The sequence below is a fragment of the Mauremys mutica genome, chromosome 2, assembly GCF_020497125.1.
Source record: "Mauremys mutica isolate MM-2020 ecotype Southern chromosome 2, ASM2049712v1, whole genome shotgun sequence".
In the NCBI taxonomy this organism is placed as follows: Eukaryota; Metazoa; Chordata; order Testudines; family Geoemydidae; genus Mauremys; species Mauremys mutica.
This window is the reverse complement of record NC_059073.1, coordinates 11,982,555-11,996,546: the sequence shown is the minus strand read 5'-3', so window position 1 is coordinate 11,996,546 and position 13,992 is coordinate 11,982,555. Positions and strand designations below refer to the sequence as shown.

The window sequence follows — 13,992 nt, the reverse complement described above, 5'->3', positions numbered from 1 at the left end:
AGAGAAAGGAAACTTGGAAACGAGGCAGTTGGCTCAGAAATCAGCGGGCAGAAAAGAAGTGGCTGAAGTCAGTGTTCATCACTAGATGAGGATTGGGATTATCAAGACTGATGGAAGAGTAAATGTCAGCAGTGTAACCCCCAAGGAGATGGACTAGATTCCTGGAGCTCTGTCTGCTGGCAGCTCAGGGAGGGGGAGCCAAGGCAAACTCAGAGTCTGCCTGGCCACCACTAGGGAGTGAAATGCCCCTCCCAGGGAGTTCAGGAAAGGAGAGTAGCCATTTTGGAGTCAGTCTGGAGCCAGCCAGGGCAAGGGCAGGACTGGCTGTGTGGGGAGCTGGTGAGTCCCAGGCCTGCAGGCAGGGTTCCCCGAGAACAGGCCTCTAGGGACCTGACAGCAGAAACCTCAGCTGGGTTTTTCCTTCCCCACTGATGATTCCCAATTGGTAGCGTTTGCTGGGAAATTTCCCCAGCCAGGCTGATTTCACCCTCCAGCTCCCTAGGTGAGACCAATCACCACATGGTCAGCTCTGCTCTGGCTGCCAGTCCAGGGAAGCTGCCTGCTGAGTGTATGACTGGAGGCTACAGTTTGGATGTTTGGGTAGTTGTGTAACCTACACCTTGAGCCCTGCACCCCGTTGTGGTGAGGGGAAATCCTGGGGCCGACGCAGCCTGATTCCTGCCTGAGGAGGATCCCTGCCAGCAGACAGGGGCCCCTCTGCAGTGACTGAGGAGTCCCGCGTCATCTTCGAACCTGAGGATCATTCCTGGAGTTTGTGAGTGCACCAGCTTTTAGTTAGTTAGCCAGGGAATTTGTTTTGGGGACTCTCTACTCCCTGAACTGTGTCCTCAAGCCAGGGAGTGAGGGTTTGAGGATTTTATAACCTGTTACTTATTACACCTGTGGAGGGATTTACCACCTCCTCCCACTTGTGAGTCCTTTGGGCTGTACTGAACCCAGTCAGCCACACGGCTAAACCACTGCAGAGAAGAATTTTATAGGTCATCAAGGGCCCCAGCAAAATACGCGTACGAACGGGACACTAATTGTACACTTGTTACATCAAGTCACGGATATTTTCAGTGTGGGCACCAGTGACCCTCAAAATAGTGTTTCACCCTGTTATGTTGTATTTGTCTCCTGTTTAATATAATTGTGTTGAATATATTTTTATGCGTTTGTGTTACTTCTTGGAAGTCTCCAACTATCTGGCAAGTAAGTGGGGATTACTCTGTAGTTAGAATTTTCCATCCAAGCTGCCCTGGTGACCCTGCCAGGAAGGAGCGAGGGGGGTGGAGGCACCACCAAATAATTTCATAGAAAGAAAATACACCCTGGGATCCAAAAGAACCCAGACCTGTCCATCAAAACCTGTAAGTGGATTGGCATTAAAGGAGGTAACCAGGTGGAGAGGGGCGCTACATCAGGACTGATGGAAGAGTAAATGTCAGCAGGAAGCCACCATCTCAGTGAGTAGAAGAGCAGTTGGTGGCCGTCCCTGAAGTAGTTTCACGAAGGAAGCTGATAACTACGGGGTTGGCACAATGCTCTTCCATCTATTGGACAGTGAAAACATTCATGAGATAGCTACAGCCAGTGGCCAGCAAGTGCCAACAGTGCCTGATAAATGGCTCAGTGCTCTGTGGCTAGGACTCGCTGCCCGTTGAAGAAATGGGGGAGCTTCTCTCTCTTTAAGGAGAGCACAGGTGCTAGAGAGGGACTTCTGGCTGAACTCCCTCTGGGACCCTTCTGCACACACTGAGTCTGGCTTTGTGCATGTGTTATGGAAACTCTCATGGGTCTCCTGGTTGAACAAATTCTAAAGCACTTCAGCAGACTGCAGGCAGCCATGGAAAATACAGAGGCACAAAGCGGGCCAGAGAGAGGTCTGACAGGAGGAGGGGGAGTGGTGTTTGAGTTTATTTTGTCTTTAGGCCAGTTACCAAGAGACATGGAGTCTGTCTTCCCAGTTCACGTCTTGATTTCCACTTGCATTTTTTTTCCTCCGTGTACTGCCCATGCATAGAATCATAGAATCTCAGGGTTGGAAGGGACCTCAGGAGGTCATCTAGTCCAACCCCCTGCTCAAAGCAGGACCAACCTCAACTAACCCATCCCAGCCAGGGCTTTGTCAAGCCTGACCTTAAAAACCTCTAAGGAAGGAGATTCCACCACCTCCCTAGGTAACCCATTCCAGTGCTTCACCACCCTACTAGTGAAAAAGTTTTTCCTAATATCCAACCTAAATCTCCCCCTCTGCAACTTGAGACCATTACTCCTTGTTCTGTCATCTTCTACCACTGAGAACAGTCTAGATGCAACCTGACACCTGCTGCCAAACCCTGCCATGCACTCCCCCATGCAACCTGTTTCCCCATTGCCAGAACCTCAGGCATGCAGACCCCCGGCAAATCCCATTCCCCATGGCTGGAACCGCCTCCCACCCCCAGTCACTGCAATGTACTCCTGTGTCTTTTGCCTAGTCTGCAACCAGGGGGAGGGGCAGCAAGTGAAGCACCCGCAGAGCAGACAGAAGGGGTGAGATAAGCAGGCTGGGGGAAGCAGTGAATGGGTGCTGAGAGGGAAAGGCAGTCTTCGGGGAGGGAAGGAGGGCTGGCCAGTTCTCGTGCCTCTGCACTCAGGGCTTAAAGAGCCACGATATCAGATTAATTCCCAGTACTGCAATCAGTGCTAGGAGAGGCCCTGGCTATTATCTAGTAGCTGTATTTCTCTCTGAGTCATCCCACGCTCAGCCAGAGACAGGGCAAGAGAGACCTTGTAAATCAGAGGGTGAGCAGAGCATCCCTGGGCTGTTTAAGACCTGAGCCAATTTTACAGGGTTCTTTTTTTCATTTATGTGTGTGTGTGTGTGTGTGTGTGTGTGTGTGTGTGTGTATATCTATCTATATCTATATCTATATATATAGTGCCACAGATCTTTACAGGGCCCAATGTAATGATTGCCTGGAAACAGCGCAGGGCACAGAGGAATAGCACAAAAGACTTCTCTGGGCTGCATCTGGAACACCTCTGACCATGCTGCCAGAGGGAAGATAACAGAGCAGAGGAGCGTTTCCCTCCCGTCACAACTGACAGCAGACACAATCGAGGAGGAAAGCACCCGTCCTCTGGAAGCTGGAATCCCGTCCATGCAAACAGCCACCTGCACACAAGAGTAATTTTTCTTGGATGTGTTTCCCCCATTGTTGGAGTGGAAAAAATTCCCCTGCATTCAGGTGGATGGAAGACGAAAGCTTGGCCTACCAGGCCAGCCTTAAGCAGAAAGCCCTGCATAAGGAGAGCACTAATGGGCTCCCACTAAGCAAAGGCTGAATGATTGGGGAAAGGAGAGGACTGAATACTTGGGGGGGAAGAGGGGTGGGCAAGAAGTTCTCAATCTTGAGATCTATTTGGCTGTGAAATTGTCCCGCCTAGAGAAGCAACAGGAACCCCATTGCTTGGGACAGTTGAAACAGCCCAGAGAATACCCTGTAGGGAAGAAGCCTGGCTCGAGATGAATGTGGACTGAAGTGGGACTTCCCCATGTATTTCACAGAGTGGATCACAGCTTCTCTGGGATCCACAGTGGGAGATGCTATAGGAGGGCAAAGTGGTTCCAGTGTACGAACAGTGAGCAGCACAGCAGACTTGCTCCAAGTCTAATGTGTCATGGGTGCTTTGTTTTCATAGAATCATAGAATATCAGGGTTGGAAGGGACCTCATCTAGTCCAACCCCCTGCTCAAAGCAGGACCAATCCCCAGGCAGATTTTTACCCCAGATTTTTGCCCAAGATCTCTAAATGGCCCCCTCAAGGATTGAACTCACAACCCTGGGTTTAGCAGGCCAATGCTCAAACCACTGAGCTATCCCTCCCTGCCCCCAATATTTTTGCCAATATTTATCTGTTTTAAACGAATGGTGGCAGTGGGGCAAGAACCAGTCTCAGGCACGGCCCCATTGGGAATGACCATTCGGCTGAAGAAACGGAAGTGGAGACTTCAAGGGCAACAACGCTCCCCCCTACCATGCCCCCATATGTGCACATACCCCTCCGGGGACGTTGGAATCTGCCTTTCCAGCCAGCAGCAGCCGGATGATCTCCTCCTTCGAGTGGGCAGCAGCCACATGTAAAGCATTTCGGCCATTCTGGAAGGGGTCGGAGAAAGAGCAGTTAGCAACATGCCTTAAAAACCTCAGCAGCAGCAGCAGCAGCTGACATTGCCAGCGTAGTTTCAACTACTCGGTCCTGCCGGGATGGGTTTCCTCTCTCAACCAACAGGTGCTGAAAGGTGCCAGATGGGCAGCCCACCAGCATTAAGAGCTCTGTTTATCCACTGAAAATGCTCAGTATAGAGACATCTTTCCTACCCAGCTCTGCTAACCTGCCTCAACACTGGCCTGGAGGGACCATCTGTCAGGCTGTGTCTGTGCGTTAACCTTGAATGGTGTCTTGCAACATGTGTTAACTCCTTATGCTTAAGTCTGTTCCACCTTGTGATTAGCTGTGAAACCTTCCCCGGACCTGAAGAAGAGCTCTGTGTAGCTTGAAAGCTGGTCCCTCTCACCAACAGAAGTTGGTCCAATCACAGGTATTACCTCACCCACCTTGACTGTCTCTCTAGGCATTTATGTCGCAGTCATCACTGTGATATCTGAGCACCTGACATTGTACCTCAGGATGGAAGGGTAGTTTAGTCTCCACCCCATGCAGGGAGAGCAAGTATTGAAGTCTCTACCAATTAGCAGGCCAGTTGAGGATCGCAAATTGTGCAGTGGGGACATCTGTCAACAGGTAATAAGACAGAGAGCTCCAAGCTCAGTTGGCAGATGGAAACTAGTTTGGGTCCGTTCTGACCTGGGACAGATTTCAACCACCTAAAGGCTTAAGCCCTGAGCCCTGCTTACAAAAAAGCAACCTGCGGTGCATGCTTACTGAGAGCCTCCCAGCTTTCATAGCCATCACCAGAACTGCATTAAAACCCGAAGTTACAGGTCCAGGAACTCTCTACGGTGGTTTAGCCAGCCAAGCATCTCAGTTGTTAACAGTGATATCAGACAACCAGAGATATTAGTTCCATAACTGGCAATTCTACCAATAGAGTTGATGCCAATCAATGTCCTGAATACAATGCCCTCCCCCCGCAACAACACAACAAAAACCCAATCCCAACCCACAGTCTCTCCACATGCATGATTTAGAAATCACCAATCACAGCTATTGCTACTAAAAATAATCGGCTAGTGGCCAACCAGCTAACAGAGGGGAAAACTCTCTTATGGAAAAACTATCTCAAGAACTGAGCTGCTAGACAAAGATCATCTGGGCAAATCTCCACACTGCAATAAATAAATAAGACCATGTCGCCCTTTTATAGCACCCTTCACCCAAGGACCTCCAAGGCCCCTGTATTTTTAATTACCCCACTAGTGTCCTTGAGGAGTGGAGTGGAGTGGAGAGGGAGGGACCTGGGCCCACCCTCTTCTCCAGGTCCCAACCCAGGGGCCCTGAGGTTAGTGGTGAACCACTTGTACTGGTGGTTCCTTCCCCTGGGTTACTTCCCTCTCCTGCCCTTCAGCTTGTGGAGGGGCTTCTTGCCTTCCTTCTACACAAGCCAGGTGCCCCTTACCTAGGGTTTTTGGACTTCTCAGCCCACCACAGCACTCCTCCAAACTTTCCTTTTGTCTCTCTTCAAAACTGTTCTCTGCTTCAACTCCTTCAAACCACTCTCTGCTCCAACCAAACCTTCCTGCTCCAACCCCCACACTGTCTGACTGAAGCAGGGGTTTATATCATGTGACTGACTGCTGGTGCTCTAATTGGCTTCAGGTGCTCTAAGTTAATATATAGCAAACCTTCCTCCCCTTGCAGGGAATAAGGCTCCCTGCTAACACTCTCCTGCTGCCCTCTGGCCATACTGTATCACACTCATGTAATGCCCAGTGGCCGAGGACAGCTAGGGGACAGCCTGGAGCAGTAGTCAAGTGTGTGTGGGTGCTGGGGTAGTTGGGCTGTTGATTGGTGTCAGAAACAGAGTGGGGCACTGGTCAGAGTTCTCACAGCGGTCAGTAGCTGGAAGATCCAGTCTGAGGGGCAGGGGCAATGGGTTGGGAAGGGGAGGTCAGGCAAGTCGGTAGGGTCAGGGGAGGCAGTCTAGTCAGCAGGCAACGGTCTGTTGCTCAGACAGCTTCCTCTTCCTGTTGGAGCCTTTATATGGTCCAGCTACCCAATGAGTGCGCTGCCTGGCCATCCAATCATGGCTTCTGTGGTCGGTAGGCCTTTAGCACTAAGGTTATTGGGGAGGAGAAGCGGGTTCAGTGCACCACCGTAGTACAGCCACTATGGTTGTTGCCTAAGGACCTGGCAGGCCTGGGCTCAGTAATGAGGCCCTCAGTAGGGGGAGCCCAGATCCTCAGGGGAACCTTGGCTCTGAAGTGAGCCTCTGCTTCCTCCTCCACAGGGCTGGCTGCATTTTGTTGTTTACTGGTGAGTGGTCAAGGACTAGCACAACTCTGGGCAGTAAAAGCATGTTGGCTGCTATTATTTATTACGTATATTATGATAGCACCCAAGGATCAGCGCCCCCTGGCGCTAGGGGCGGCACAAACACAGAACAGATAGACATTCTCCACCCAAGAGAGCTTACAATCTAAATGTACAACTATAGAGAACAGGTGGAGACAGGCAGACAGATGAGGGAAACAATGAGACCACAGTGGCTGGCATGATGGGCAGCGATCTCAGCACAGCAGTGGCCTAACCGTCAAGTGCTTTGTAGGCCTCACAGGCAAAGGGGTGATATGGTCAAAGCAACAAGCCGGGAAAAGGATCTTTGCGACAGCCGTTTGAGTGTCCTCACAGTCAAGGCCCTCCCTGGCTTGTCCCCACCCTACCCATCATCTCTCATGAGATTTGTGATGGCCAGAGGGGAGGATGTCACCATAGACGAGTTGTAAGATGAGGAGGGCTTAGACAATGGCTCTAGCTGTGTGGACAGAGAGGAAAGGCTGGACCCTAGAGATGTGATGCAGAAAGAAGCCTGAGGAATTAGACATAGCCTGGATGTGAGGTCGTAAAGAGAGAAGAGCTGAAGAGGACGTCAGGGTTACAGGCCTGAATGATGACAAGGATGGGGGTGTTTCTCGCAGCGACTGAGAAAGGCTTCTGACCGGGACTGTATCCAACACGACAGCTCCTGTAGTCCATTACCATCAGCCCTCCCTTAGACCTCCCATCCTACAAGAAATGGCTCTCAACACCTCCCTCCCCCACCAAGGCTATGCAAACCTCAAGAGAAATCTCCTCCCAAGGCAGGGCTTAAGGCTGGACTGTGAGATTTACTGTTGCTCCCAGGTCTGTTGTGGCACTTGAAGGTTCTCGTGGCAGAAGAAATGCCTCCAATGCATCTTCTTGACGGACGACAGCTCCTGTGCTGCTGCAGTAATAAGCTTGTCATTAGTCAGGAAGGACTCTCGCCGGAGCAGCTTTGAATGATCGCTCGGGCTGATACTGACAAACATCAGCTGAGAGGGGATTTGTCTAGCTGCTCTCTGCTCAACAGTCTGTGACGTTATTACACAGAGATCAAGCTTGGTAAACGCTTGCCGTTATTCTTAAACCTGGTGCTAGATCTGCCTGACTGAGGAACAGCATGCCATTTCCCTGACATACACCTCGTCTCTCTGTCCCCCTGCAATAGCTCAGGGCAGGGAGCTGCCTATTTATTACGCGCTCACATTTCTCTGACATTTTTATTTCTGAGCTTGTTTATTGGTGGCTGCGTAGTCCAGTGGATAGCGCACTGGTCTGGGAGTCAGGAATTCTGATTCTCTAGTCCCCGCTCTGCTATTGACCTACTAGGCGTTCCCGTGCAAGTCACTTTGCTTTCCCCTTCCCACCCTTTGTCTGTCTTGTGAACACACAAACTTGCAGCAATTTTGGTTTAAGAACACTGTACTTCACTTTTGCTTAAACCTGTTCCTAATGGATTTTAATTGAACTCAACTGATCCTGGTTGGAGTGCTGTAGGAGTGCCTGGGACGCCTTTTGCACCTCACTTTAAAATCACACTTAAATTAATTTGGTGTAACTCTGTGTGTGGACAAGCTCTTCAGTCATAAACTTCTTAGGGCAGGAACTGGCTCTGACTACATATGCTTGTACAGCACCTAGCACACTGAGGTCCTAGTTGAGGTTGTGGTCACTTAGTAGCACCAGGTTATAAAAGATAAATAATACTTTCTGTTTGCCACAAGTATTCAAAAGTTAATCTGTGTTGCCAAGTTGCAATTGGTCAGAGAAAGTCACATGATATTGTTTCTGCTCCATGACTGGAAGAATGCGAGTGCTTTTAGGGTGAATACCAGGGTGTATGAACTTAAATGACTCTTTCTGGGAACACTCATAAGTGAAATCCACAGACATGCACAACGGGGAGTTTTGAGTGAGTGTGAGCTCTGGCTCTTTGGAGGCAGCGAACTGGGTGGCCTCTGTGAGGGCCCAGTGACAGGGGCTGGACAATGCAGAGGGGATGGCTTGGCGGAGACTCCAGACTGGAAGGGCTGTAGACGTCACCATACAAGGAGCAACCAGGCTGATGGAATCCAGGGTGAGGTCACGGTGCTAGTAGCAGGTTTCTGGTGGCAGGGCCCTGAGCCAAAGCTTCCCAGCACAGAAGCACCCAGGGTCACAGGGCAGGTGGAGACACAACCCCTTACTGGTCTGGGTGAACCTCCAAAGCATCACACCACCCATCTGCATCTTTAGGTGTTTAAATACCTTAGAAACAAAGGAACAGACTTTCAATGTGCACCAGCCTTCCAAACCATAGTGCCCTCTCCCTCTGAGCAGGTGAACTGTGGACCTTTCACAAAAACATTTGAAAAACGAAATACCCGAAACATTACCAGACATGATCCGGGCTTAAAAAGACAGACACCCCACCGCTGTGGAGGGGAGTCCCATGTAACAAATGGCAGAGCCATGCAATATTTATCATGAACCCTTTGCTCCTCCCCTCCCCAGCATGTCTATAGACATACGCAGATGTTTGTTTCTGTCCACGAATACATAACAAATAAAGGCCAATGCCTTGGACCAGATGACCTCCAGCTGGCACAAGCTGCCAGACTCCTTTAATCATAGGCTTTAGAGATTAAAATGACCTATTGCTTACTCACATCTCTGCTACTACAGGATTATTCCCATCACAAACACTCCTCCTTGCTCCATCCAGTCCAGTCCTAGATGATTCATACCATGGAGTTTTCCTTAGGAGACTCTTCCAACGTCTAATAGATCTTAACGCTAGGAAACATTTCCTGACGTCCCTCATATGCTTTCCTAAGGGCTGGTCCACACTAAAAAGCGGGGTCGAACTAGGGTACGCAAATTCAGCTACGTGAATAGCGTAGCTGAATTCGAAGTACCCTAGTTCGAACTACTCACCCGTCCAGATGCCGCGGAATCGAAGTCCATGGCTCCAAGGTCGACTCCGCCACCGCCGTTTGCAGTGGTGGAGTACCGGAGTCGACCGCGGCACTTCCGGAGTTCGAACTATCGCGTCCACATTAGACGCGATAGTTCGAACTCCGAGAAGTCGAACTCACCGCATCGACCCGGCTGGTAAGTGTAGACTAGCCCTAAGTTCAGGTTCAGTCCCTTGCTCTTTGCCATAAACAATTCCTCTCCCTCCTCCACGTCTATTTCATTCACATGACATCAGATGAAAGGCCGGGCTTGTTGTTAAGGCACTAGGGAGGTTCTCAGAAAACATGGGTCCAAATCCAAACTCTGCCACCAGCTTGCTGTGGGCCCTTGGGCCAGTCACTTCATCTCTCCGGGCCTCAGTTCCCCACCTCTAAAATGGGGATTGCAATTCTTCCTTTATCATGCCTATGTAGCTACTCAGCTCTCTGAGCAGGGACTGTCTCTCACTAGGTGTTTGTACAGCCCCCAGCACAATGGAGCCTTGACCTCACTTTGGTGTTATCGTAATACAAACAGTGAATAAGAATGCTATCAGCAGACAGTTATCAGATCCCTCCAAGTGGTCATGTAGCCCATAACTCCATACTGTATGGAGTCCTTTAACATGAGTCTCTCTCCTTGCTCCACTTAGTCCCATCAGGGCTCTGGACAGCTTGATAGTAAATGGTGTCTTACCTTAGTTTGGTCTGAAAGATTCACTCCCAGCTCCATCAACCTCTCGACAATGGACAGCCTGTTCTCTCTCACTGCAATCATGAAGGGGGTCAGGCCTGACTCCTGGAGGAGACAAGAAAAGCATTGCTGACCGAGTACCTAGATGTCTGAGGTTGGCCCACACAGGTGTCTGTGTCATCATGGGCTATTGCTGCTCATTGCCATGCTGGTGCCTGGGGAGGGAGGCTAAGATCTCAGGTAGCAAAGGTCCCAGCCCACACTGTGCTGTCTAAACACGATCAATTGCCCTCAAAACCCACCTTCCGAGATCTTTCCAAGAGGAAAAAATGGAACGACTCAAGCACAATTCTTTTCAGCCCAGTTTGAGATTAGAGCCGAGTCGATCAGGATGACTGTAAGAACTGCTGGGTGCGTCCTTTTCCAGGCATGGGGTTTCATTAGATTGCAGCTGTTTTAGGGCTGGAACAGCTCAGCCGTGCTGTCCCCTCCTGAGGGAGCACCCTGCCTCAGGCCTGCCTCATGTATCTCTGGAGGCTTTTCTTTTCTTAAGCCAGGTCTGTAAACCCTGTGCAACCCAGTGTGACCCAAAGCACCACTGTATTCACACTACTGTAATAATTAGGGTGACCAGATGTCCCATTTTTAAAGGGATAGTCCCGTTTCTGGGGACTTTTTCTTATATAGGCACCTATTACCCTCCTCCCTCCTCCGTCCCATTTTTTCACAGTTGCTATCTGGTCACCCTAGTAATAATCTTTGTACAAAATATGCCTTGTGAGGTGTCAACTGAAAACTAACAACACACTAGTGAATAATATGGTGAAAAGTAGGTAGCAACATTATACGTAAAGTTGTGAATTCCTCCTGTACGATGGTATTAGCACATGTTCAAAACCAGACAGCCCTGCCTAGGCAAAAGCTTTTAAAGCAGGTCTAGCATAAACAAAGGGATGCGTGTTTACCCCAATTTACATATAAGTAGCAAACAGGATCATCAAGGCAGCAGCGGGAGGAGATGGTAGGAAACAGAATAATTTGCATTTCAGCAAACATAAATAGGGGAAGAAAGAGCACAGAGACTCCTTCGCCACCAGACTCCATGTTGCTTTCCTCACTGCTTGAATAAACTTTACTTTGAGGCGTAACCTTCAGAAGACTCCAAGGTTCACCGGACTATCAAAGAAAGGGCCAGAGAACCCCATGTTTTCTCTTTCACCTAAGAAGACAAAGGCGCCTGTGCTGTTATGCCTCTGGAAGAGATCCTGAGAGAGGAGAGGGTCCATCTTGCTGGCGGACTGCAGGTGTCGAAGGCCATCTTGCCAAACCCTTGAACCAAAACTTGCTAGATTAAGTTTGAGACTTTTAGAGGCGTGTTTTCACTTTCAGTTGCTGGTAACCGTTTCTAACTTTCTCTCTCATACTTGAATTCACTTAAAACCCTGCCTTCTTTTGTTCAGAAACTTGTCTTGCTGTTAATCTAAACCAACAGCATTGTGTTTGTTAGTCCAGTGGGTGTCAACTCCAGTTAATCATAGAATATCAGGGTTGGAAGGGACCTCAGGAGGTATCTAGTCCAACCCCCTGCTCAAAGCAGGACCAATCTCCAACTAAATCATCCCAGCCAGGTCTTTGTCAAGCCTGACCTTAAAAACCTCTAAGGAAGGAGATTCCACCACCTCCCTAGGTAACCCATTCCAGTGCTTCACCACCCTCCTAGTGAAAAAGTTTTTCTTAATAGCCAACCTAAACCTCCCCCACTGCAACTTGAGACCATTACTCCTTGTCCTGTCATCTGCTACCACTGAGAACAGTCTAGATCCATCCTCTTTGGAACCCCCTTTCAGGTAGTTGAAAGCAGCTATCAACCCCCCCCTCATTCTTCTCTTCTGCAGACCAAACAATCCCAGTTCCCTCAACCTCTCCTCATAAGTCATGTGTTCCAGCCCCCTAATCCTAACCCAATTTTTCCACATCCTTCTTGTAGTGTGAGGCCCAAAACTGGACACAGTACTCCAGATGAGGCCTCCCTAATGTCGAATAGAGGGGAATTAAGTGTGTCCAATGTGGCCAACTGGGGTGTTGTGTCTGGTTAGAGGAGCAAATGAATCATATTATTTCTCTGAGCTGTCCTGTAGAAGAGTGGACATTTTAGAGAGCACATGGTTTGGGGACAATTCGGGACTGGGAGTGTGTTGGGGTCACCCTGCAAGTAGTAACCAAGGCTGCTGGAAGCTGCAGACAGGCTGCTAGGGTCAGAACCGCTGTACCAGGGCTGTCTAGCACACAGGCCCTCAGGGTGTGACCTGCATGCTTGTCGGCTGGTTGTGAGTGGCCCAGGTTGGGAGTTCCAAGAGCAAGGTTACAGGGCAGGCAGTGACACTCAAAAAACCAGGCGCTACGTTGGTTAATGAAGATTAAATCCAAGCCCAAAGCTCCCGACCTTGAATGGCTAAATGCCCTCTACAGGCAGTGGCACCAGTTAGCAACATGGGCTCAAGACTCCAGGACTTTTCCATGCTCTGTGGCTCAGACAGTGCTGCTCAGCACATGTGGAGCACTCCAACCATCCCTTTGGATGGGATCGTTCACAAACACTATCCAATTAAATAATTCCCACTCCTCTGTCCGTACTGAAGGCTGGTTTTGCGGCTAAGTCTCTGGGTTAGGGCTCAGTAAATCCAAGCTCAATCCCTGGCTCTCCCTCAGACATTGTGTGCGACTTCGGGCAAGTCACCTCACCGCTCTTCACCTGGGTTCTCCATCTCTAAACCGGGGGAGGTAATGCTTCCTTTATCTGCCGCGTCTATCTAGATGGGAAACTCTTCCAGGCAGGGACCGCCTCACTATGTGTTTGGACAGTGCCTCTCACAATGCGGCCAGGATCTCAGTGGTGATCCTGCTATTGTAATGCACACAATAATAGTGAAACCGTTGGCTGAAACATCCTTGTTCTTAACAAGGAGAAGCCATTCAGTGCGAACCACAACTGGGAAGGAGAATGGGAGCAGGGTCATCAGTTCATGCTGGTAATAACAGATTTACCTGCCTATTCCAGCTAGTGGAATACTCTGCCTCCAGCAGAGGTGAATACAAGATGACGCAGACTGAAGCAAACCCCTGCTCCCAAGGCACTTGGCCATTTATGCAGTGGAAAGAACCATGAGTTGCTCCGGTGACTCCAGCCCTTGCCTTCCTCACTGCCTCTCCCCGCCCCCCCCACCCCCAAATCATCATAGCACCATTTATTCTTTTGTATCTGTCATAACACAAGCAGACGCGGAAACAGTTTCCTGGCTGTTAGCTACTTACTTGGTCAGTCTGGGAGATGGCCAGGTCCCCCTTGTCTATGCCTCTCAGGGTCTGCTCCAGGGTGATCCACTCCCCTTTGGTGGCCAGCTGCAGCACTCTGCTGCCAGATGCGAATGATCCTAGGGGGCCGAGAGGCGAATTGTTCTCGGACATTTTCCTTCTCTTCCCCCAAATCAGATTCTTTTCAAAGGTCAGTCCTTGCACGGCTCCTTGTAGGGAGCCATATTTCTTCTCTCCTCGGCTGTGCTGGGAGAAGGCGTCGCGACCGATGTCAATTTCTCTTTCTTTTGCTCTCTCTTGGTAGGAGGTAAGGGCAGCAGATTTCCCCCCTCTTCCCTCTATTCTCTATTGATTCAGACTCTTCCAATCAGAGGGGCCTTTCAGCTCAGGCTCTGGTTAAACTTTTCTAACTCCTCCTTTGTGTCCTGGTTACCTTGACATCAGCCTCCTGCAGGGGGGTGAGGTGGGGGTTGGGTTTTCTGCCCGTTAAAAAGCTGCCTTTAGCGATTTTCCTACAGG

General features: G+C 49.9%; 1 protein-coding gene across 2 annotated transcripts in view; it reads right to left on the bottom strand.

The window, feature by feature from the left end:
* Positions 1 to 13,702, bottom strand: part of LOC123364788 (serine/threonine-protein phosphatase 6 regulatory ankyrin repeat subunit B-like) — an 83,773-nt gene extending 70,071 nt beyond the window's left edge. The window contains exons 1-3 of one of the 2 annotated variants that reach the window (XM_045007174.1): positions 13,474 to 13,702; positions 10,165 to 10,266; positions 4,050 to 4,148 (exon numbers count right to left, since the gene is read on the bottom strand). In XM_045007174.1, the coding sequence (XP_044863109.1) occupies positions 4,050 to 4,148; positions 10,165 to 10,266; positions 13,474 to 13,626 (354 nt within the window). In that variant the 5' untranslated portion in view covers positions 13,627 to 13,702. Of the gene's footprint in view, positions 1 to 4,049; positions 4,149 to 5,629; positions 5,665 to 10,164; positions 10,267 to 13,473 lie in introns of those variants that run through there. The other variant, XM_045007175.1, reaches the window with a different exon arrangement.
* Between the last annotated feature and the right edge of the window lie 290 nt (positions 13,703 to 13,992).